The following is a 24,538-nucleotide window of genomic DNA, read 5'->3' as shown; positions in this document are numbered from 1 at the left end:
TCATGTTTCAGCAATCGATATTCAGTAAACCAGCCAACATTTTCCAATTCATTTTGATGATAATCTCCTCACTGTAGCCTTATCTTTTTATTTATAGCTGACAGGAGTGAACACTTGTCATGGTTTTATGCTGCAGTAGCCCAACTACTTTAAGGTACCACATATTGTACATGCACATGCTCCTCTGCACAGCATCTGAGTATCATTATCAGAGTATTTATGCCTTTCTATGAACTTGAACTAGTCTGAACATTCTCTTTTGACGGTTCATTAACAAGTTTTTTTACCCACAGAACTGCTCTCGTTAAATGAATATGGGAACATTAGGAAAATTATTGACAAGAATGGGCTGTTCAGCTTATCAAACTTGTCAATCCCACCCACCCGATTTCTCCAAAATAATGTCAAGCTGAAGTTTAAAGATCCCTGAAGTTCTACTCTCTATCATACTACTTGGTAGTTTATTCCATGTGTCTATGGTTCTCTGTGTGAATAAAAAACTTCTAATGTTTGTGCAAAATTTACACCTAATAAGTTTCCAACTGTGCCCCTGTGTACCTTCAAGTTAACAGCCTAGATCCGCTGGATTAATTTCCTTCATAATTTTACGCATATCAATCATTAATTTAAGATTAACCTCTTTTTGACTTGTATTCTTTACATCTTGTTATTATAACCTTACATTCTGTTAGCCTTCTTAATGGCTTCTGTGCACTGTCTAAATGTTGATAGTGATGAGTCCAGTATATCTTCTAGGTTCTTCTCATAAGGAGTACCTTTGAATATCAGACCTCCCATTGTGTATTCAAATCAAATCTGTTCTTTGTTTATCACTATATTCTCTGTAAAACCCAAAAACTGTAGTTTATGAAAATTCAAGGGAGGGCAGGTGTTTACAAAAAAGTGAAACTAACATTTCTACTTATTATACCATCATCAAAGTCGCTTAGATCAATTGTCTTACCCATTCTGTTTGTTCAAACAGTTGTGCTAACCCCAACCCTAACCCTAACTATGTAGAAGATATGTATGGAGCGGTGTAGAGATCAGGAGGGGGAGTATATAGAAGGTGACAATGTTTAGAATGCTGTAATTCATCAATAAATATCGTTATTTTTTCTGATTATGTTTACTGTGTCACACCTCGTATTAGTGATTTTCTAATCCAATAAAAGCACTCTTTATAGACAGTGGGGAACCACTTCAACCATCACCAATGTGTAAGCTGTATGATGTGACGGCAGCCATAGTTGTGCCAGTATGCTCATCACTTGATTAGCTATTATGTGGTAAAGGAGTGAGAGGCAGTAAGGTACAGGGGAGGATTAGTGGCCAGAATGGAGCAGGTTGTGGTCTGCACTTTTGCCAGGACATCAGGAAACTCTTCTTGAAAGACACCCAGGGATCTTTTATTCCCACAGAGAGTCAGGACCTTGGTTTTATGTCTGATCTGAAGGATGTCACCATTTTTGTAGCACATTGTCCCCATCACTGCACTGGGACATTGAACTCCTCCCAATGGCCTCATCAACACCATTGTTTCCCCATGTTTGGAACTCTTATTTACAATACCACCTGATTAAAAAAAAATTAAATGAATGAAGACTTGGAACTTGCTAAAAAATATGACTTACTACAGCCAAAGAAAATTCATTTACCTTGCAGAAATAGACTTTTACTAGATGTTTTACCAACATCTAATAAAAAAAATGTAAAAAGTTATGTTTTATATATATAAACACTTTAAGGCTGTATACAGTTAGTGATTTGGTTTGTAAGCTTTAGCATTTTTTATTATTCTGAATAATGCTACATTTTTCCCAATTTAGAGCCATCAATAATATAATACTTTTACACAATGATAATCTTTGACACATTTTTGTAAAACTGCATTTGTCATGTATTGTATTGGGTTTCCAAGGACACACCTTTAATAAAGAGGCTTTGTGTGACTCACATAAAAGGAGGGTTTAGATATCATTATATTCAGTTCCCAGTGGAAATTACCTTTTTTTAACAAATTGTTTTCAAGAGAGCACTCAGACAATTTTCAAGGGCAGTGTTGTGGTTAGGTCAATGGAACTTCAGGCAAGACCAGATTTAAACTGATAATGGACAAACAAACAAAACAATAAAAGCTTTGCTAAAAAGGCAAACAAAGGGGTATAGACAGAACATTAAAAAATGAGAGAGGATTTGTGAGGATGGGAGGATTTGAGGTAGACAGTAAAAGTGTTATATGGGGAATTGGGGATGGAGAGTGTTTGTGTTTGTGTGAGGGTGAAGAGTGAGAGTGGCAAATAAGAGATTTGAGGTGCAAAGTTTGAATGATGGATGAAATGAGGTGGAAAGACAATTTAAGATGGGGAGTTTAGAAGAAGGCAGATTTGAGCCGTGAGGCAATAAGAGGATTTGAGGTGGGTAATGAGAGAAGGGGATAGGAAATTGCAAGTGGAGAGTGAGAGTGGAGGATGGGAGACTTGAGGTGGTGAGTAGGGGTTGGGTTGGGATGACTATGGGAATTGGAAGGATATAAATGAAGGACTGGGGATGGAAAAGCAAGATGTGGAAGTGAGAAAAATTGCGGTGGGGTGACCAAAAGAAATTGAGGGATTTGAGGAGAAGGATCAAATTTGGGAATGGCAACACATTAACGGGAGCAGGGAATGAGTGAGTGAGGGGAACTGAAGGATTTGAGTTACCATTTTGGAGTAACTGATGGAGGAGTTTAAAGCGCTCAATAGGATCAGGGAAAGGAAGGATTTAAGGTGGGAGTAACATAAGCAATAAGCAGATTGATGGTCTGCAGTTAGGCAAATGAACAGATTTTAAGGGGAAATGCGGGTCCACTAATTTGCACATCATAACATCTAAGAGAAGACTGAAGATATTTCTTGTGAATAAGAGCGCCCGATTATGACAAGTGCCAATGTGCTTGATGCCTCGGTAGGACTGGAAGGCCTCTGTCTATATGTTGTCATATATGTCTATATGGTCATCCATTTAACAGAACAACCTATCTACTGCAGCTTGATTTAGCTTGAAAACATTTGCTTCAGTAAAATGTGCAGACAGAAGCTTTAAAAAGAAAGGGCAGCACTAATCCTGACTGAAGTTAGCCTTAATTTACTCAGTGTCCGTTCCATTGCTTATTCCCTCATGAGGAGACAAGAAGATAGCATTCCTGGGAAACTACTGCAAGAAGCTTGGAACTAAAGAAAAAAAGTGAGGTGTTAGGTGGCAAGATTAAATAATTAAAAAGTAATGATCAGGCATTGAACAATGGCCTCAGAGTAGTGTAAACTGATAAAAGAGAAACTTCAGAACAGATTTACTGTACAGTATATGCCAAATACACAGACAGGCTGATGGATGGCTAGTTGAGCAACAGGAACAGTGCTAACCAGTTGTTTCGTAAGTTTCCTACTATTTAAGAAATGCTCTTAACATTGTGGAATGTGAAATAAGAACCAAGGAATTTATATCACTATTATATTACACAAAACCAGCCCCCCCATACCCCCCCCCTTCATCACACCCTGCTCCCTGAGATTTTTAATCAACTTTAATTAAGTTAAATGTCACGGAGTGTTCAATTCTGCTTAATTTTTTTTTAATCATTACTGTTCTGAGCTGGCCCATCATTTTTTTGGAGCTCCTGGCAGAGGAAATAAATGATGGGAAGCTTTCTCCTTATTGAGTGCCACCCTTAGCAAGAGGCTGATGGGCAGGTAGGGCCAACTTTATTAGGGATTTTCTTAAGGGAGATGGAACCATTGGTGGAAAGTAATTAAGGTCAGTGCTACAAGACAGATCAGATGAAGCTCAAAGCAAACATAAGGGGATTGGCGACAGCAAGCAGCCTCACCTGCGTCCTCATCTTCCTTATAATAATTTTACATTTTGGGCTGGTGCAATGAATTCAGGGATTCATATAAGATATTATTAATGCAGGCCTTCTTAGAAGGCCTTTGTATAAAATATTAAGTATGCATTAATGGCCTCCCTACAGGCCTTCAGGTGAGATATCAGTTGGAATCTCTTGATGTGCTCACTTAAATTTATTATTTACCTTCATTTGTTATAGACTGAGCAGCACGGTGGTGCAGTGGATAGGTCTTCTTCCTCACAGCTCTACTACATTGCACTCGTATTGCACCATTTAACTAGGACATAGAATATGCTGGATGGTTCTTCTAAGTCACCGTGGATAAAATATTCAGCAACAATAATAATAAAAGTTCAATTCTGAGTAGATTTCTCCATTTTTCCTTGAACACCAGAACAATTATTTGCTCCACTCTAATTAATCATAATAAACAGCCTTGAAGGCACCGTCCTCTTTTCTGCTTTATTTGAGCATTTTATAAAATTGCTTGCGAAAGCACTTCTAGGATTAAAAATACACTTAAATTACATTGCAGCTGTGCATCGGAGAGTAGATTAATGTTTACTGGGGAAAAGACGCATGTGTCCTTCTTCTTACTTACCCTCTTGTTCTGTTGCTTCTTTCTATTTTAAATTGGAGTAAACCACAGGTTCTACTTAATGATACTTTCTGTCCAACAGACTAAATGGATATATAAAGATTTTGAATTATTTACTGGTGGTACATATTTTTTCAAGAGACATTCGTTTTTTGTTGTGAGACACTACAGTATATGGTACTCTAATGAACACAAAACTGAATTTCATATCTGCACATTGATTTCAATTTATGTTTCTAATTCAGTTAAGTGTAGTTTCTGATGTATATTTTAACCATGCTTGTTCTTTTTCTTGGTTAGAAATGATAATAATTCACTTTTTTCCCAACCCTACAATGCTCAGTACAGGAAATGAATGGATTTATTTTTACTCCATTGAATTTATAATCTGGGATACTGTTGCACAATATCAGTGTTACTGTTGAGAATAATGCTTGCAAATCATGGCCAAGGAATAAAGCTGCTCACATACATTGTTTTGCATCCTGAGCTACATTTTCAGGACTGTGGTTCTACATCATCATGTTAACTGAGGAGGGGATCATTCACTATTTATAAGGACCGTCACGATCAGGCAGACATTAAATAACAATCTCATCAAACAACAATTGGTTCAAGAAGTCACGGTGAATTAGATCAATTCAGCTCAATTTAGCCTTATAAAGTGTACGGTACTTCCACTACAAAGCTCAGTTGCATTACGCACTACTTACAAATACAAAATAGTAAGAAAATAACACAAAATGACATGCTGTTGAAAAATAAATTATACCAAAAGCACCATGTAATAAATGCAGGAAAAAGGAAATACAATCATTATGGCTGAAGAAAACACTCTTGAGTTGTCCCAGAACCCAAAATGAACCCCTCTGATAATTTATTAAAGGATAGTTTAGGGTTTTTTTTATTACAGACATCAATAATACAAGAAAACAAAACAAACCAAAGCAACAAGAGAATAGACAAAGGAGAGAACTTACTGCCCCCATAGGTCGAGTTAAAAGTATAATTGGTGCCATGCCTATTGGTCAGGTTGCTTATCACACTAACCTAGCCTAACGAACTCTGTTACTTCTAACTCTGGTCTAACTTCAGTCTTCCTGGTGAATCTTTGTTATTCTTCCTCCTGACTTTAAGTTCACTGGACTGGTGAAAATGGAGCAGCTTTATAAAACCATTTGCCATGTATTTCCAGGTCAACCCCAAATACTTCTCTTGAGGTCCTATATGTTGTGCAGAAGCTCTGGGGCTGCATATCTAGTGCTCTTACAGAAGGCTGCTGTGCTCCTGCACTCCTGAGCTCTGTTTCTTATTTAAAGGACAAGTCAGCCCATGGTCATCTGCCCATCACTACATATATATATTGAGTATTTTATTACATATTAGCCCTACAATGTCCTTTCATTATCCTGACATCCCCAAGTAATAATGGTGCAGCTCACTGACATGGCCAGACAAGGAACCATCTTAATGTCAGCACTTTACAGACCAATTCCCATTTCTAACTACACTGTCATCTTTGCAATGCAGTCCCAACTGGGCCTCAGCATATCATAATATAACACTTTCTACTGACTCGATGCAGTTCAGGGTAGTGAGGGGGTCACAGTCTCTCAGAGATGCATTCAATGAAAGACAGCCCAAGATAAGGCATCATCCCATTAGTTGACCCTCTTTCACTTACTCACAAAAGGCCTGTACAATTTGAACTAAGTGGGACTGAAAGTAGATGAATGCATTTATTGCAAAGCAATGCCACTGGAGGCCGAAGTATATAAAGGCAGCTTTGGGCCCAAGGTAAAAAATAAATAAGGCCTGAACAAGGGTACCAACTCAGTGAGGCCCGCTCTTACACACTATTGTACATTGTGGACCTCTTAATTTATAGGCAAATACCATGAGGACTGCATATTCAGCCATCTACCTCTCTGCTCCAATAGCTTTAAAGATTAAAAAATATCAGCAACGTAACTTTACTGTATTTATAAAAAGCATACTATACAGTATTTCCAAAGTGTGCTTGAAGGACACTCATCCATTCAGGCAAAATCACAAAGGCTCACAAAGTTAAGCATTTTCAGTAAGTGTTGTGTGTGTGGAGAGTCAACTTTTTCCATCATTGAGTTTACATACTTGTTGTTATGCAAATTATCAAGGCATTGCAACAATTATAGGCCACAGCGGGCATCAAGACAATATGGAACACATATAACAGCTACAAATTTAATGCTTCAGCCCTCTGATGGCTAGTAACTTTGCAGAGGAAATTTCCTTTGCATTCTAACACCTGTCATAGGAATCCCCTCAACTGTAGTTTAACAAAAGCTTTTCTTGACCTTGTAGATCTGAGAAAGAATTTTGAGCAAGAACCTTTGAGTAAAGAAGTGTCTTTGGACCAAGAAGTACTGCTACACTGCCACCCGCCAGAGGGTGTGCCCCCAGCTGAGGTAAGACTGAGAACAATCATCCTATCTATCTATCTATCTATCTATCTATCTATCTATCTATCTATCTATCTATCTATCTATAGAGGTGAGGAGAATTTAGAGTGCCATGTTTGTCAAATATACAACTAGAAATGAATTTGAAAGTAGATTAGTTGTCCTTCAGTTAGAAAGAGTGTCAGATACCTGTTCAGATAGGCCAGTAAGTGACCAAAGTTTATTGGTGCTTGTTTTCCTTATACATGTTCAGTCCATTGTTCATTTTCCTTGGTCTTCTACTCATATCTATAGACATCAAGGGTTTGGTAGACTCCTAATAGAAATATCTGGTGGCTCTTAATAGCTTGGAGGATATGGGTTATCCTTCCTGGATGTCCTCAATGTGCCAAATCATGCAGTGAGCCATATATTATGACTTTGGATCACTACAAATATATGACTTAGACAACAGTTCAGCCTCCTGGAATCCATCCTGCTAGTTAGTTGGTAGTCTCCCTTCTCTGGACTGAGGCATGCTAATATGGAGTACGGGGGAATAGCCAGTGTGAAAAGGTTTAGGAATTATAATTCAAACCTAACCATTTTTTGTCAGGCTTAACTGTCCTCCCATGACTATATTGGAACATGCCTGTTTGAAGTTCTATCTATCTATCTATCTATCTATCTATCTATCTATCTATCTATCTATCTATCTATCTATCTATCTATCTATCTATCTATCTATCTATTGTATAGAATTTTATCCTATCAGATTTATCAATCCGTATTATATGGTAGCTTTCATATCTATCTACTGTATGTCTATTTATCTGCTGGCAGGTTTTTCAGTCCTTATTTTATTATAATGCTATTGTCTAAAAACATAATGGCAGGTGGTGTAATGGTGGGGATGTTGCCATGGTCTGTGAACATTTCCATTTTTGTGACAGATTGATATATTGTTTGGATGATAAGGTCAGAGTTACAAAAATGTATGGCAGAGGCTGCTATAATCAGAGTTTCAGTGGTAATAATTTCAAATATTAATTAGGTTTGGAAATGTGATATTAATTATTATATATGTGTTTAGTAGCAAAGCTTGATCTGTTACTGTGGTGTATGTGATGTGACAGTTACAGGTTCAACATGCACTTAAAGTTTGAGAACACAGGCATATTTGCATAAGAGAATCTTGGTATTTTGTCAAAATGTGAGAATTAGTTAAACAAATTTTGCTATGTCCACAGCATCTACCTTTACCTACTGTATTTGGTTAAGTTTGTTACAAGTAGGAACATTTCATTGCCCTTGCTAGTCTAACAGAGTGCTCCTGTTGATATGCATGCAACAAACCAGATAAAGCAAGCAGACCCCTATGGCCCGCTTACTTGTCCTTTTTAACTTCCTCCAGTATCCTGCAGGGTCTTTTTCAATACCAACAGAATTTTTCTGTGGCTTTTTTACGTGTTGCTGTCCTCTAATGGTATTCTTTCACTGAGCAGCAAACAGAGGAAGACTTTAGGTCGGATGCTTTATTCGTCTTGGTATGCTAATCAAATGATTTACTGTAATAAAACCCTGTTGAAATCTCTTGTAATTATACATAATGAGAAAAAGTGAGAAATGAGTATGTGTCTGTAAATACTGATTTTGTTGATTTTAAGTGTGAATTACTTCTTGGATAATGAATGTGTGTTGAAAGACTCAATTTTTTTCTTGTGGGTTATTTTTAAAAAATAAAAAAAATGTTTTCTTCTGAATGCTCCATTTCATTATACGTAAAATGAGGGTGTAGTGGTTAGTGCTGCTGCCTCACTGTTCTGGGATTCTGTGTTTAAGCTCCAACAGTCTCTTGTCTGCTTGTCCTTTCCATGTGTGGATTATTCGCCTCTGTTTTATTTATTTATTGGCTTGCATTTGACAGATGTCCATGATAGCAGTGATTGGTGATTGGTCCCACTTTGCTTCCAGGTCTTCTGCAACTTGGGTTCTTTATATCGTCAGGGTACAGCCAGGAAGGCCCTGTCGATAATGAGGTTGGACATATTTAGATTACAGATGGACTGAAAAAGGAATGGGGCCGGTGAAGTGACAAATAAGCCTCTGGAAAAGAAAAGAAAAGAAGAATCTTGATAGGGGCAGGGTCACTCCAGTAGAATACAGCAACCTGTGTATATGTGAATGATACATTTATGGACTCTTTGCAAACAACTGGAACACCTTAGTCTCTAATGATTCACTGCACACAGCTCTCTGGTACACGATTTTTTTTGTATTCTGATATACTGTATACATAGAGTATGTATGCATATACAAGGGTAAATCATAAAGTAAAGACAATTTGAAAATCACTTGGTAACTGGAACAGCTAAAAGCTGGTGCAATACAACACATTGACAATGCTGCTGTTCTAGTTAAGGAGAAGGTCAAATGAACATGGACGCCCTTCTGCAGGATTGCATCATAGCAGGATTAGTATTAAGTTGATGGTTTGCCCTGTTGATCTGCTATAGTGGATCAAATTCTTTTGGCACAGCCTCTGTAAACACTTCATTGCTATAGTCATTAGTGTGATGGGTTGATAGTAATTCAGGCAGTTTGGATGTGAATTCTTAAAAACAGGGGCAATGGTGGATCTTGTGAAGCATGAAGGTTTGACAGACTGGATTAAGGAGAGTTTAGACATTACTGAGAACCGTGTTGCAAACTTATCAGCACAGATCTTGAAAACACATTCTGGAATGATCGGACTGCACAGATTGCTCTTTTACTTTCTCGCTATGTCATCGCTTAGCGGTTTTCACAGCTTTCCTTAGATCGTATGAGTGGCTTTGTAATCGTCCATATTTCCAGACACAAACCCCGAGTTTGCACACAGTAGTGTGAGTGTTTATTGCATCACGATTAGTTTTGTTCACCCTAAAATTCTGGTTTGGGTAAGTGCTGATGATGACTCTCGGTGAGTCTTTCCTTGCTGTTAGGTGTTTCAGGGAAAATGCAGTATTTTTTCTTTTTTTAATATGATATACCTTGTTAATCCCCCAGGGGAAATTATCTCATCTTCTTGCATGACATTTTGGGGTCAGAGCACAGGTTCAGCCATTGTACAGCACCCCGTGCTGAAGGGCTCAACGGGTTAGGATCCCTTCTGGCAGTAATAGAATTTGAACTTCCAGATACCTTTGACCATTTATTCATGGTAAACCATGTTTTTGTAATGTAAATCACAGAATGTTTGTATAATTTTACATTTGGCTGATATGTTTTAAAATCAGGATATTTTGCAGTTTCTTAGCAACTGTTTCATAGAGAAAGTATACAGTCACTTTACTCAGAGACTCACATTGAGTGAGTTAAGGAACTTAAGATGGCGTTCATGTAATTTAAAGTCCAGTAGCTCAGCCAATGCACCACACGGTATGGGCTCAAGTCTTAAAGTTACAGTTATTTGGAAATCCATCAGAAAGAGGTAATCTATTAATAAGTTTTTAAAAAGTCAATATAATGTTAGAAATTTACCAATATTTGTTTTCTTGTGTTTTTGAATAACAAATTCATTCCTTTTGTGCAATTCCTATGATTTAGGCTTAACTTTCAGGCGTTGTGCCCTGCCTCAACTGTGTCACACTGAAAAGTGTGTTCTGGACACTGTGGACTATTTAAAAACTGCAAGGCATCTGGTGAACAGTGCCCACCTAATGAAGCTGGCAAGCAAATATGACTTAATTCCATTCGTACAGCCATACAGCATTGCATTTATATTTCTTTCTTTAGTTTTATATATTGAATGTTATAGATATTATTTAAAAAAATAACATTCCATACAGTCATGTCAGCTTAACAAACCATAATTCAACCCTCACCTGAGAGAAAGAGAGGAGAGACTACAACATGAGCAGATTAGCATTACATTTTTAAACCAGTTTAATCCAGTTGAGGGTCATGGAAACAGGCACAAGGAAAGAACTAACACCAAAAAGGTTCGTTAGTCCATTTAAATCAGTTTAACATATTCTCATGATGCATACATTAATTGCCTCAGTGCACTGTATACTAATCACAAAGGTAGTAAGTACAGAATACAATCCAAAGTGATTACAACACAGAAGACTTAGAGACAGGGCCTGTGACGATGTGGGTTCTGCTCCACACTCCCATTTGGCTTCTGGGGAGCTCTTGAACCTGACACCATCAGTAATGTCACTGGATGAGCTGGACAGTGAAGAAACAACAAAGCAAAGGGATGCTGCAAAAAGTACAAAACTGCTTTTATTAAAAAACAAACCAAAAACAAACAGTGTCCAAATGATTAGTGCAGTGCAGTCAAATGTTCATTAAATAAATAATCCATAAATAAGTAAAAAAAAAAAATCCAAATTGTTAAAACAAGGCTAAAACGCGAGGCATCTGCTAGACCTCTCAGGGTTGGTTGTCCTCCTGTCTTCCTTCTCGCATCTGTGGTCATCCCTCAGATCCTTAGGGAAGACTCCTCCTCGATCGTACCCACTCTCCCATTCAGTTGGCACGATCCGTCCCCTTGAGCGCCAATCACTCAATCTATCCGGGGGACCCCAACCGCGCTGACTTTCCTTTTCCTCAGCTGACTGGCTCGTCCATTCTCTTCTCTTCTCTCTCGCTCTTCAGTCTTTTACTCTTCTGTCTTTTACCGGTCTCCTCTTCACATTCCGACTCGCGCTTCTCCTATTTATTATAGAGATGTGGCTCAGGTGTGGCGATTAGCAGCTCCTGGTTTTAATCACGGATGTGCCCGGGAACTGGGTCCCCTCTTTAAGCTGCAAGTGCAGCGATTATCTATTTAAAAAAAACTGGCCTATTTAATCTGAGCTGTGGACCCGCTACACCACAGGGCCACCATGGATCACTTCAATCCCAGATATACCAAATGATGCCTTTATTTGCAAATGTCTTTAAAACTATTATAGCAGTTTACCCAAATTTTGCAGTTTAACAGAGTAAGACAAGCCTTGTTGACTATAATACGGTAAGTGCCTTTAAGGTAGCAACACAATCAAAGTCTGTCTTAAGAAAGTCGATGTGATATTAATGTGTTTTTCACATGTACTTTTGTCTCTGTAGCAGTTTTTTTTTATTATTAGGTTTGTGTTTCTGAAGTTTGATTTTAGTTTTCATTCATTTTGAAAATGTTTTTATTTTTCCTGTCTTACTTGTCATTGTTTACGTAACACTTTTGGATGCATCACGTGATCACAGCCATCAGTTTGTGGATGTGATGATATAAATATGTAGTTGTCTTTATTATGTGTTATCCCTCAAAACACTGTTGTAGAGTTCTTAACTGTAGTTAGTTTAACATACAAATAGGTCTCAGCACTAGGTTCGTCTTTGAATTCACTTTTGCTTTTGATTTTTTTTCTCGCCCTTTTGTTACCAGGTTCTATCGATCCTCTGGTTCTGACCTTTTGTCCTGACTTTGTTATTATTTGTTTTGCATCTTCCAGTTTCTTTGACCACTCACAATAATTCTTGCTGTGCTGTGCCTTTTTTCAGTAACTAGTTGATGCCTGCAGTGACCTTTTAGAAAACTTTTGCTTGGTTTTGTAATATTAGAAAAAACTGCCCCACTCCTGCTCCCAGTCACTCATATAGGCTCTGATGGTCACAAGATCAGAAGAGGCAGGGCCCTTTCTGGCCTTTAGGGATTGGGTTGGCTCCCTCATTCCTGCTCTTGATATCCCAGGCAGTGCTCAGGCTGACACACTTTTTGCCCCTACTTGAAAGGAATGCAAAACAGGCTTTGCGGCACCTGGAGTTCTTATACTGCAGTGTAGAGGTCTCTACTGAGCTCCCTGTTCTTGTCGCACAAGCAGAAAAATCTGTGACCAAATGTGCACTATATATAACAAAAAAAGTGTCTTGAAATGGCAAAACTCTTATATATAAACTAGCAAAACACACCTCCCTCTGCCCATATACATTTCTCCATCTTTGTCGTTCTTGCATTCTGTATTCTGCACTTTATGCTCATAGGTCTAGCTCAAATAGTTACACGGACCACTGATCATTTGCATTTCTCCGTCTTTTTAGTTTTTACATTCTGTATTTTACACTTGATGGTGCTGCTCTTCTTCTTCCAGTTATCGTGTTCTTTGTCATGTCATTGGCCTCCACAATCTGCCTGATGCTCAGCAGATTTCATTGGTTTTTATTTTCTTTCCACTTTGTCTCTTTATTTACCTATCACTTTACTTTAAGAAACCCAAGTGCACAGGTCAATTTGTTAAGTTTGCTGCTGGTTCAAAATTTTTGATTTACCAGAATCTATGAGGTCATAAGCGTTCAATCAAGGCTCTAGGACCAGTATTATGTGAGTAATTGCATGACAGATGGATAGACCATAGCATTTTATATTGTAAGAAGAAGAAGGCACAATATGGGGGTTTGGGGCAAACATGAGCAAAGAGAATCACCATCACCAGAGCCCTTAAACTGTCCCCCATGCATATACGTGTGACAATATATACAGAGAAACATATAAACACATATAGATAATATTCTCTATTTACAGTTACAGGAGGCCATTTATCTCAGCAGCACAAGATGAAAAGTAGAATTCAGCCTTGGGCAGATCCTACTCACACAAAGAAACAATTTGGAATCCCCGATTATCCTAACTAGTACGCCTTTGGAGATGTGACAGAAAAGTCAAAATTACTCAGAGGAAAATGCACAGAAAACAACTGGACACTGGAAGCAAAACCTGGACATTTGATCTGTAAGGCAGTAGCATTATCGCTTCGCTCGCCAACCCCTTTTCCTCCACCCCTCCCACCCTGCCAGCGCTACCCACTGTTGTGAAGAGGGGGGCTAACACACCCCAAGGAGACGTGGTCGCTCCTCCAAAACCCCTCTTATACAGTGATACAATGGGAAACAAATACAGTTTTCTTTTTTTACCTCCTCTTTACTCGATCAGCTGCTGGCTTGCTGCTGCTGCCGTGCTGCATGATCTGCATCTTTCACAGCGTTTCGAACATTTAAAAGCGTGTACAGCAGCTGTCCTTTTGGCTCACTGCCTTGTCTCTCTACTCCTTCAGACATCCTCAAACACTATTCGATCTCTTTTCACTATTCCATTATTTCATTTTCTGTTTGTTTGCACTAATGCGATCTTTACTATCATTTTTTTGAGACGTTTGAATTTTTCTACTTCCATTATCTCTAATCTGCTCTGCTCGTGGGATGGGCTGATTATTACTATCCTTATTTTTAGAATTTGCACATAGATTTTTTTTGTTCTTTTTTGATTTGTTTATTGCATTCTATTCTCTCCAATGCTTTTGGGTCTCTTTTTTCACGCACTGCTCTTTCTTCTTCGCTTAATCATTGATGTGTCATCTAGAACATATAAAATTTTTAAGAGCTGAATGCACAGGAAGTTTGTCCGCCAAAAGTATTTCAGCAACTGAGAGGTTAGATGACCGTGGTTTTGTTTGAAAATGGTTGTAAGTAGGGTGTAACTTGCAAAAGTTAAAGTCTCACGGGACTTGCTTCCAAAGGTTGTAAGTATGACATGACTTGACCATCTCACGGGACGTGAAAGTGTCTCTCTGTCTCTCTTCAAAAGATCTCATCTCAAGATTTTTGTTTTATAATAGAGAGATATAATTAAATAAAAGTTTTATGCAGGAGCGTTATTACAGGGTTTGTTTAGTAAGCATATTTTGTCTATATGATTATTGGCATGTCAGATACAGTATATAAGTGAATTTTATGACACTTGTGTGCAGTTTGCAGTCTCACCCAGTCCTTTTGTGAGTTACTAAAGTTTTGCATTTCTTTGTGGAACCAAATCTTTAGAATTTTCAGTAAAACGTTTATTTTTCCACTTAGTTTAGTTGTCTCCTAATTTTTCTAGAGTTGGCAGGAATCATTTATTATAGTTGCATTTGAACTGGCACAGGTCCTGAAAAATGCTAGCTGGTCAGCTGCACACTTGCTTGCTGGGTCTTATGTATGCATAGTTTATTCAGAAATGCTCTGCCATGACCATAGACCAGACTGTTTCTCCTTCTAATAAGGAGTTGCTGCTGACTTGTTTTCATGTTGAATGTAGCTGTCCATCCAACATATCCAAATGCTGATTCCAGGGTGACGTCCCAGTAACATCTCTGGTATTGTTTCTTGATGCATCAAAAGGTTTAACTGAAAAATGCATGTGACTGCTTTTTTTTTTAATAAAAATGCCAGTCCCCTCAATATAACAGCATCAGATCCCCTTGTCTTATCTTATCATGTCAGCTTTACGTTCCATGTCATATTCTATGGCTTCACTCAATCAAAGATTCACATTACATACACAATGAGCCCCAATTAAACCATTTCCAGACAGGCACTGATGTGCATGGATTGAGTCCCAGTTTGAACTGATGGGTAATGGAAAAGATGTCAGCTTTATAAGCCAAAACCAGAAGTGATATCTTTCTGGGTGCCAGAACCAGAGTGACTTCAGTCTGGGCGCTGGAAACCAGAAGTGACATCTTTCTGAGCGCCGGAACTGGAAGTGACATCTTTAATGTTGAAACTGGCAGGTTTTCCTGTTTTTGTCCTGCAGAGATAACAGAGGTAGGCTTAGTGCACCCTGCCACCCCCTGGCCTGGCGGGTAATTACCTTTACTTGGTCCACTCAGCTCCCTCCTGATCACACATGTGTGCCGGTGGGTTCCTGTGTCCCATTATACACTAACTACTGGATTCTGTTAAATAGGCAAACATCCAAAACTGCTGCCTGTTGGACAGTAGCTGAATGTTGTTTGTTGCCATCTACTCAGCATAGGAACTGACGAGGGTCTTCACCTTTGCCTAGTACCACCATGAAGGTGCTAGTAGGAATTAGTGGCATATACTATAGTTTGGCTTTCCAGTGCTTACTGCTTCCTAAAAGAGCCAACTATTAAGGAATTCCTGGTCTGAAGCATGTCATACTGGATCAGGTTTACTCGATGACACTATTTGTCCTTGATCAGCTTACAAAGACATGCACGGTACTGATTTTGTGCCCCCTTTCTCATTTATGTGTTCCAGTTGTATTGCTCCTTGACTGCATGTGGTGTTAATAACTATTCTCAGTGCAAACATTTTTTTGTTTTTATATATTCCTACCTAAGATATAAAATGAAGAGTGACTGCTGGCCCACATGTGCTAATTCATGGACTTCTCTTATGACAGACCCTCTGGTTGATTTGGCATATGGACGCCCCCACGTTATTAGTATTTTTCAAGGCTTTCTAACACAGAGGTGTTGTCGCAGTCTCAGATTTTTACATCTAGACTTTATTTCCTCTAAACATGTTTCTTCCCTTTTGATAGCTGCTTAAAGTGACGGTTGGGGTTGAGGGTCTCTTACGCTAATAAAATGAGCTTCATAATTACCTTGTATTATGTTTCTCCTAAGTCCCCAAGCGAGTCTCAGAATCACTAAAAATCTTGTAATTGACTGAAGACTGAAAAAAAACTGACAAATGTGTTTTACCTTTGTCTTTAGTTTTGAAATGATGCGCCTGATATTATAAAGCAGACTGACAATACGTTTATAGCTCTACACAGGGCATCGTGGGTGGTAATGGTAGTGGGTGATGAGTGTGTGCATCTGATGTACAATCATAAACAGACTGACTACAGCTTCATTATTATAACAAAGATTCCTAATTTGGAAGGCAGATAAATGCTGTTGCATGTCTTGACTGCAATTAGCATGGGTGTCTACTGCTAAATTGGAGGAAACAGAATAATTTAATTTAAAAAGCCAACTTTTTTTTTCTTTTTCCAGATGATTAGGTACTAACGTGTGAGTAAAAAAACATTGATGCAAAAAATGGTGTTACCTACAAAAGCAGGCAATTGAACAGCTCTATTAACCCTTTGGTAGCCACTAAGATATTGGCCTGCAGTGTACAAAGCTCAGAGTGGCAAGCCAAATTAAATGAAAAAGATTCAAAAGGAAGTTTTCACAGCCCCATCTTTCACCTATTCCATTTATCTATTCACTTTCTGTCTTGCTTATCTGGTGTAGGGACGTGGGGAGCTTGTGAGTTTCCCAGAAGCACTAGGCCCAGAGCAAGGACCAGAACTAGATGGGCATCAGTTACTCGCAGTACCCACTCATCCACACGCTCACACTTACTGGTTATCATTCAAATACAGAGGGTTCTGATCTGAGCAAAAATAAAGCCCATTTAACTATTGTGAGATGACAGAAGGAAAAAATAACCATGAGATGATAGAAAGGGTGCAAGGTAAAACAATAGTCAATGATTCACCAATAGGGCTGATCAGTCTATTAGCCGACATAGGCATCATCACCCAAGTGGCTCTGTTTATTAAATTTAACACATGAGGGCCAGCGTTTATGTAACTCAAGCAGAGTGTGCTCCAGAATTACCCCCGCCATGCTATAGACACCAAGGTGTAGCATTTTGGTAACTCAATAAGGTATGTTCCAAACACTGAGAGGGACCCTCACCCATAGGGCTTCATATGGGCTTCGGCCGGCATTGTTCAGGAATGCTGTGTCTTCTTGTTTTAAAGGACAAGACACAAACACATGAGTTGAAAGTGAAGGGAGGGTTAAAACTTTTCTTGAAATCTGGAAGTACTAACTGATGTTAAGAATTGCTTTTGACAAAGTTTTATCCAATGGGGGAACGCAAACCTGCTGATCACCGATGTCATAGGCATGACAATTGTGTTCATGTGATTCACCTTAAAAAGCATTTCATAAAAAAGATACCAACAAGATAATAAAATAAATGTGGCTACTGAAGCACTGATCCTATGGGAAGAATGGGGTTAGGTTCTGGATATTCTCTCAGGAGAAGGACTGGTGAGGGAGAAGGGGTCAAGCAAGAGCACCAGCTCTCCACTCTCTCTACCCTCAAGGCTGAGTAATGATGCGTCCGCAGGTTCACCTATGGAAACCTTGTTATGACTCTTACTTCCTCTATTGTCAAGTTTGATCATCCTAGATACTCATCCAGAGGCCATGATTGATCAGAACAGGGGGTCGATCTGAGGACCTCACTAAACCATCCAATCAGTAGTAGGAACAGGCAATGTGTACAAAAGGCAGGGATTTAATCAGTGGAACTTATGATCATTTCAAGCTCTGCCCCTTAATAGTTTGGGTTCAATAGCTTACCAACACCTCTCGATGCAAAGTAGACACAAGTTGATCCATTTAGTGTGGCACAATTGCAGCCTCAGACATCTAATGGCATCACAAACCTGTTATTTCTTAATTTCACATGTTGCACCTACGCAATAGGGCCTCTGGGAATTTTTTTCTCGCTGTCCATGGCCATGAACACATCTCTCTGATGTCTGTCCCCACCTATTTTCCACAGGCCCTCACCGAGCACCTTATTTAGTAGTACCTTGTACCCTGTACGTTAAAACTTCAGAAAAACATTAACACTACTAACAAAAATATAATAAACCCAAGAGTGAATACAAATATACAGTGCATCCGGAAAGTATTCACAGCGCATCACTTTTTTCACATTTTGTTATGTTACAGCCTTATTCCAAAATGGATTAAATTAATTTTTTTCCTCAGAATTCTACACACAACACCTGATTATGACAACATGAAAAATGTTTACTTGAGATTTTTGCAAATTTATTAAAAATAAAAAAATTGAGAAAGCACATGTACAGAATTATTCACAGCCTTTGCCATGAAGCTCCAAATTGAGCTCAGGTGCATCCTGTTTCCCCTGATCATCCTTGAGATGTTTCTGCAGCTTAATTGGAGTCCACCTGTGGTAAATTCAGTTGATTGGACAGATTTGGAAAGGCACACGCCTGTCTATATAAGGTCGCACAGTTGACAGTTCATGTCATAGCACAAACCAAGCATGAAGTCAAAGGAATTGTCTGTAGACCTCTGAGACAGGACTTTCTTCAGGCACAAATTTGGGGAAGGTTACAGAAAAATTTCTGCTGCTTTGAAGGTCCTAATGAGCACAGTGGCCTCCATCATCCATAAGTGGAAGAAGTTCGAAACCACCAGGACTCTTCCTAGAGCTGGCCAGCCATCTAAACTGAGCGATCGGGGGAGAAGGACCTTAGTCAGGGAGGTGACCAAGAACCCGATCGTCACTCTGTCAGAGCTCCAGAGGTCCTCTGTGGAGAGAGGAGAACCTTCCAGAAGGACAACCATCTCTGCAGTAATCCACCAATCAGGCCTGTATGGTAGAGTGGCCAGACGGAAGCCACTCCTAAGTAAAAGGCACATGGCAGTCCACCTGGAGTTTGCCAAAAGGCACCTGAAGGACTCTCAGACCATGAGAAACAAAGATTGAACTCTTTGGTGTGAATGCCAGGTGTCCCATTTGGAAACCAGGCGCCGCTCATCATCAGGCCAATGCCATCCCTACAGTGAAGCATGGTGGTGGCAGCATCATGCTGTGGGGATGTTTTTCAGCGTCAGGAACTGGGAGACTAGTCAGGATAAAGGGAAAGATGACTGAAGCAATGTACAGAGACCTCCTGGCTGAAAACCTGCTCCAGAGCGCTCTTGACCTCAGACTGGGGCGATGGTTCATCTTTCAGCAGGACAACGACCCTAAGCACACAGCCAAGATATCAAAGGAGTGGCTTCAGGACAACTCTGTGAATGTCCTTGAGTGGCCCAGCCAGAGCCCAGACTTGAATCCGATTAAACATCTCTGGAGAGATCTTAAAATGGCTGTGCACCGACGCTTCCCATCAAACCTGATGGAGCTTGAGAGGTGCTGCAAAGAGGAATGGGCGAAACTGGCCAAGGATAGGTGTGCCAAGCTTGTGGCATCATATTCAAAAAGACTTGAGGCTGTAATTGCTGCCAAGGGTGCATCGACAAAGTATTGAGCAAAGGCTGTGAATACTTATGTACATGCGATTTCTCAGTTTTTTTATTTTTAATAAATTTGCAAAAACTTCAAGTAAACTTTTTTCACGTTATCATTATGGGGTGTTGTGTGTAGAATTCTGAGGAAAAAAATGAATTTAATCCATTTTGACCATCAATTGATGTTGTTATGGCAATAAGGCAATTAACTTGTTTGACTCTCCACACACAACTGCTTTCTGCCTCCTAACTCCGCACTTCTGAATTTCTCTTCTTCTTCTTTTTGAGCCATTCTGTTGTGTATTTAAATTATTGTCCTGCTACAAGAGCCACATTTGATTCATCTTAAACTTACTTTTCTTATGATTCCCCTTTACTTTTGCCAGGCCAAAATTCAAATCCAAACCCAGCCCATTATACAACAAAGAGCTACAATTATGCCAATGCCAGATCCCTTTTGAGTTTAGAGTTGAGAGAAGAAGGCAGAAGTTCTGTGGCAGGGAGGAAGGGTAAACAGGTACATGGGAGAAAGGCAGAAGAAAACAACAGAGAAACTGTGAGAAAAAAACTAGGCAAGAAAACTGGAGGAAGCAGGCTAAGACATTAGAACAATAATTATAAGAATAAGCCATTCAGGCCAACAAGCTCATCAATCCTATTCACCTATATTGTCCAAAACAACATCAAGTCGAGGTTTGAATTCCCCTAGTCCTACTCTCTACTACACTACTTGGTAATTTATCACATGTGTCTACGTTTTTTTGTGTGACAAAAACTTTCTAACGTATACAAAATTTGCTCTTAAGTTTCCAATTGTGTATTGTTCAGGAGATTATTTTAAAGTAGCAGCTTTGGATGCACCTTACTAAGTCTTTTTATTTTAAACATTTTGATCATGTTATCTCTTAATCTCCATTTGCTTAAACATAAAAGGTTTAACTCCTTCAGTCTTTCTTCATAGCTCATGTTTCTAAGTCCCAGAATCAGCCTTTGGGCTTTTTCTAGCAGCGCTATGTCTTTTTGTGTTATGGAGACCAAAACTGAACATAGTACTCAGTGTGAGGCCGCGATAGTGCGTTATATGACTCAATTTGACCTCTCTTGACTACTGTTAACCTTCTTGATTGCTTCTGCCCATTATTTTGATTGTAGATAATAACAACCCCACTATGACCACCAGGTCCTTCTCTTAAGGAGAACTTTCAACTTTCAAACTCCTATTGTGAATTCATACAGTATGTAAAATTTCTACTTCCAATCTTACCTTACGTTTACAGTACTTACATTAAATTTCATCTACAGCAGTTCTTCACAAACCTGTATGCCATCGTGGTCCCTCTGTATCAATTTTGTTGATTCTAAATTAGCCTCCCTTCCTCCTAGTTTTGTCTCCAGAATGAACCAGCTTGTTGATTATATTCTTCTCCAGAATATTAATGCGTATTAAAAGGAGCAGCCACCTCACAGTTGATCCCTAAAGTTTGCCATTTTTAACATCATCTAATTCTGAAAAAAGTTAACCTTTCCATGCCCTTTTTTCCCCTGTGTTTGATTCACTTTTCCACTCACCTACACACCAAACCTTAAATTCCCACCTCTTTTAGTTGTTTCCTAGTAATATTTGAGGGAAACTGATACCTGTTCCTTCAGGCTATAGAGATTAGAGGTGTTTTATAGTATGTGTCCATCTTCACAATCAATTATTTTGAATTTGTGGTATTCCTTAATTGTTTCTTGAACACACATATTCTAGGACAAGGTCGTATTTACCTGGAGCTATCTTGACAGTGTTATGAACAAGACATGAACCAACAATGGGTAGGGTTACAGTTCAACCAACTGAACAATCATTCACTCTGCAATTTAGACATTCCAGTAAATCTTACTTACATTTATTTGCAATGATTGAAGAGACTGAAGTTTCCAAAGGTATGCCGCATTCCAGTTGGATGTCAGAGCTGGGAATGCTGTCCAATCCGAGTTGACTGCATTCCAGCAAAACATTTGAAATACTAATATGGATATGTCTGGGAAAACCTTTGTTGTGCTAGCTCCATTTGAATAAATAGCAGATGATAACAATGCATTATGTGGTACTTTGCATCTCCAGGAGCAAGTACATGGATAGTGGCTGGACAGTACTGTGTGTACGACTGATGAGACACAAATAGACAGAAGTGCTAATAAATAGTATAATATTACAGCTTACACTAAAGTTTGCAGTGTGTGTCTCCATTTTTGATTGATGTCATGATCTGAAGTCTGACAAACTTGGGCTTAACAGACTAGCCCAGAGATTCCAAGTTGGAAATCTGACTTAAGGGGGCATTCCAGTTGAAAATTTTGACTAGGAACTCTGATTTTCCCAATGAAATTCAAATAAAATGCAGCTGTAGATCCAGCCAGACACAAGCAATATATACAGATATTGAGAAGAATAGAATTTAAACTCAAGGTCCTAGAGCTGTGATGTAGCAGTGCTATCCACTACACTGCTATGAAGTCACATTATTATTATTATTATTATTGTTGTTGTTGTTGTTGTTGTTGTTATTATTATTTAGTAGGTTTATAGGGTTGTTTTTGTCATATGTGCAGAGTGCAGTGAAATTCTTACTTGCGACAGTGGTTAGCTGCTTCATCGGCCGTGACTCCTGTGGCCATGCGGCGTGCACTTTGCGCGTTGTCCCTGCCGCCCCATCCAAGGTGGTCGCCTGCCTGGTGCCGTACAGACTCTGCCGCCCGAACTGAAACTTGATTAAACAAGTCTTATCCAAAATAACTTACAAATTAAAAGTGTAATGAGACATTTGTTTACATTTCAACAACTAAGGCTCCGACAGGTTCATATGCAATAAATACGTGTCTGGGATTGAACCTGCGACTACGTGTATTAGAGCCCAATGTCTCCTCCATAAGGGAGCATCTCTCCTTGTTTTATCTGTGTCATTATAAATAATGCTAATATTGTAGTCAATCTTTCTTTAATAAAGTGCCTTAAACAAAAAAAAAAAAAATAAATAAAATTCTTACTTGCAAGTTCTCATGAAAATACAACACATTTCCACTCTTTGCTGCCATGATTAATTAATAGAACATCCCAAGCCTCATAACTTGTGTCTTTGTTTTGTGATTTTAGCATCTTTAACAAGTCTAGTTGGATCTTGTAGCTGTCAAAAAGTCATCCTTAAACGATTTACACTTGTGTCTATTTCTCCATGCCCAATTCAAAGCTTGCAACTATGCTACAAAAAGCAGGATATCAGCCCATCTGTTTATTTTCTGAAGCTTCTTTATCAATTACGGACTTGCAGAAAATGAGAATATGACACACACAATATAATTGACTGCACAGGATGGAACCATTGTCAGAAAGCACAAATCCAACTGAGTAGACGCGGTTAGCAGGCCACAAAATATGGCTGGCAGAGATGTAGCATCACCACATACCGTGGTCACAAACAAATATTTTAGAAAGCCTATGTGACCAAAAAAAATTGCCCAAAGCCCACGCTGCTCTTCGTTTGCAGAAGCCTTTAGTCAATTCCTTTGTACTGCATATGGCGTTCAATTGAAAGACATTTGCATTTGTTTGTCTTTGCCCTTATACAAGGTCAATGCAGATACACCAACTAGTAATACAACCTTTTACTGCTTTACTGCAATCTTGTTAAAGTATTTTTTTCCCCTGTTTTATTAGTGTCAGAGGAAAAGAGTGAAATTTGATTCTCTGGAAAGACTAATTATAAAATAAATCATACCTTCTTTTGAAATATCCATTGAAAAGAACAAAAAAAGACAATTGACTTTTTAAGAATTAAATTTCAGACTGACTTCCCAAATGCCAATCATACCAATTTTTAGAATGTAAGAAATCTGAAATATATTGTGTTTCACATCATTCTATTCAGTCTCTCCTTCAATGTTTCTTCCTATCTTATTTATGCAAGTGCATAATACAGAATTCTTTTTGGGAACCTTAAAGGTTGCATCAAGAACTTACGTCTGCTCACTAGTGGTACCTCTGAAACTTGCCCTCAGGCAAACATCTGTCTGTATGGCATCCAGCCTGGGAACGAATATCAATACTGGGACGTGTACTTCTATACATATACTGCTGTCTGACTGTTTCCTTTGGCTTACATTTATAAAAGAGACAATTTAGAAGAGGTGGGGGTACTACTAGCAACCCCATTTTAATAGCAATGTTGAGTTGTCCTTTAAATACAAAGGATTTAGCACAAGCTGTAGCAACAGGCATGCATCTTATTCTTAGACTGGTCCAAATCTGTCCATGTCTTCTGGAAGAGTCAGGCAGTGAGTTAGGGATTGGCTGACATCATAGCTTGTCTAGTTGGTATATATATATATATATATATGTACTATATATATAGTAGGGGGTTCCCCCCTGCTCACTTCACTCGCCAATCCCCCTGGCCTGCGCCATGCGCCAGCCACTTCATGTCTCTGCCGCTCGTGTTGTGAAGAGGGGGGTAAACGCACCACACGGAGATGTGGTCGCTCCTCCGAAACACCATCTTAAATGGTGATACAATGGGAACCAAATACCATTTTTTTTAACCTCCTCTTTGCTCGATCAGCTGCTGGATTTCTGCTGCTGCAGTGCCATGTGATCCGCTTCTCCTGCAGAGCTTCGAACATTTAAAAGCCCTACTCTTTGTCTTTTATTTACGGCCCCGGGCGTGGTTAAATCTCTTGGCACGAAATCTCATCTCGCGGGACGTGAGTTCTTTATATT

General features: G+C 39.0%; 1 protein-coding gene across 1 annotated transcript in view; it reads left to right on the top strand.

The window, feature by feature from the left end:
* Positions 1 to 24,538, top strand: part of unc5a (unc-5 netrin receptor A) — an 863,267-nt gene that overhangs the window by 592,540 nt on the left and 246,189 nt on the right. The window contains exon 3 of the mRNA XM_039774735.1: positions 6,831 to 6,934. Coding sequence (XP_039630669.1) covers positions 6,831 to 6,934 — 104 coding nt within the window. The remainder of the gene's footprint in view (positions 1 to 6,830; positions 6,935 to 24,538) is intronic.

This window comes from Polypterus senegalus, chromosome 13 (assembly GCF_016835505.1).
Source record: "Polypterus senegalus isolate Bchr_013 chromosome 13, ASM1683550v1, whole genome shotgun sequence".
In the NCBI taxonomy this organism is placed as follows: Eukaryota; Metazoa; Chordata; class Cladistia; order Polypteriformes; family Polypteridae; genus Polypterus; species Polypterus senegalus.
Note: the sequence above shows the minus strand (reverse complement) of the source record. Positions and strands in the feature narration are given on the sequence as shown.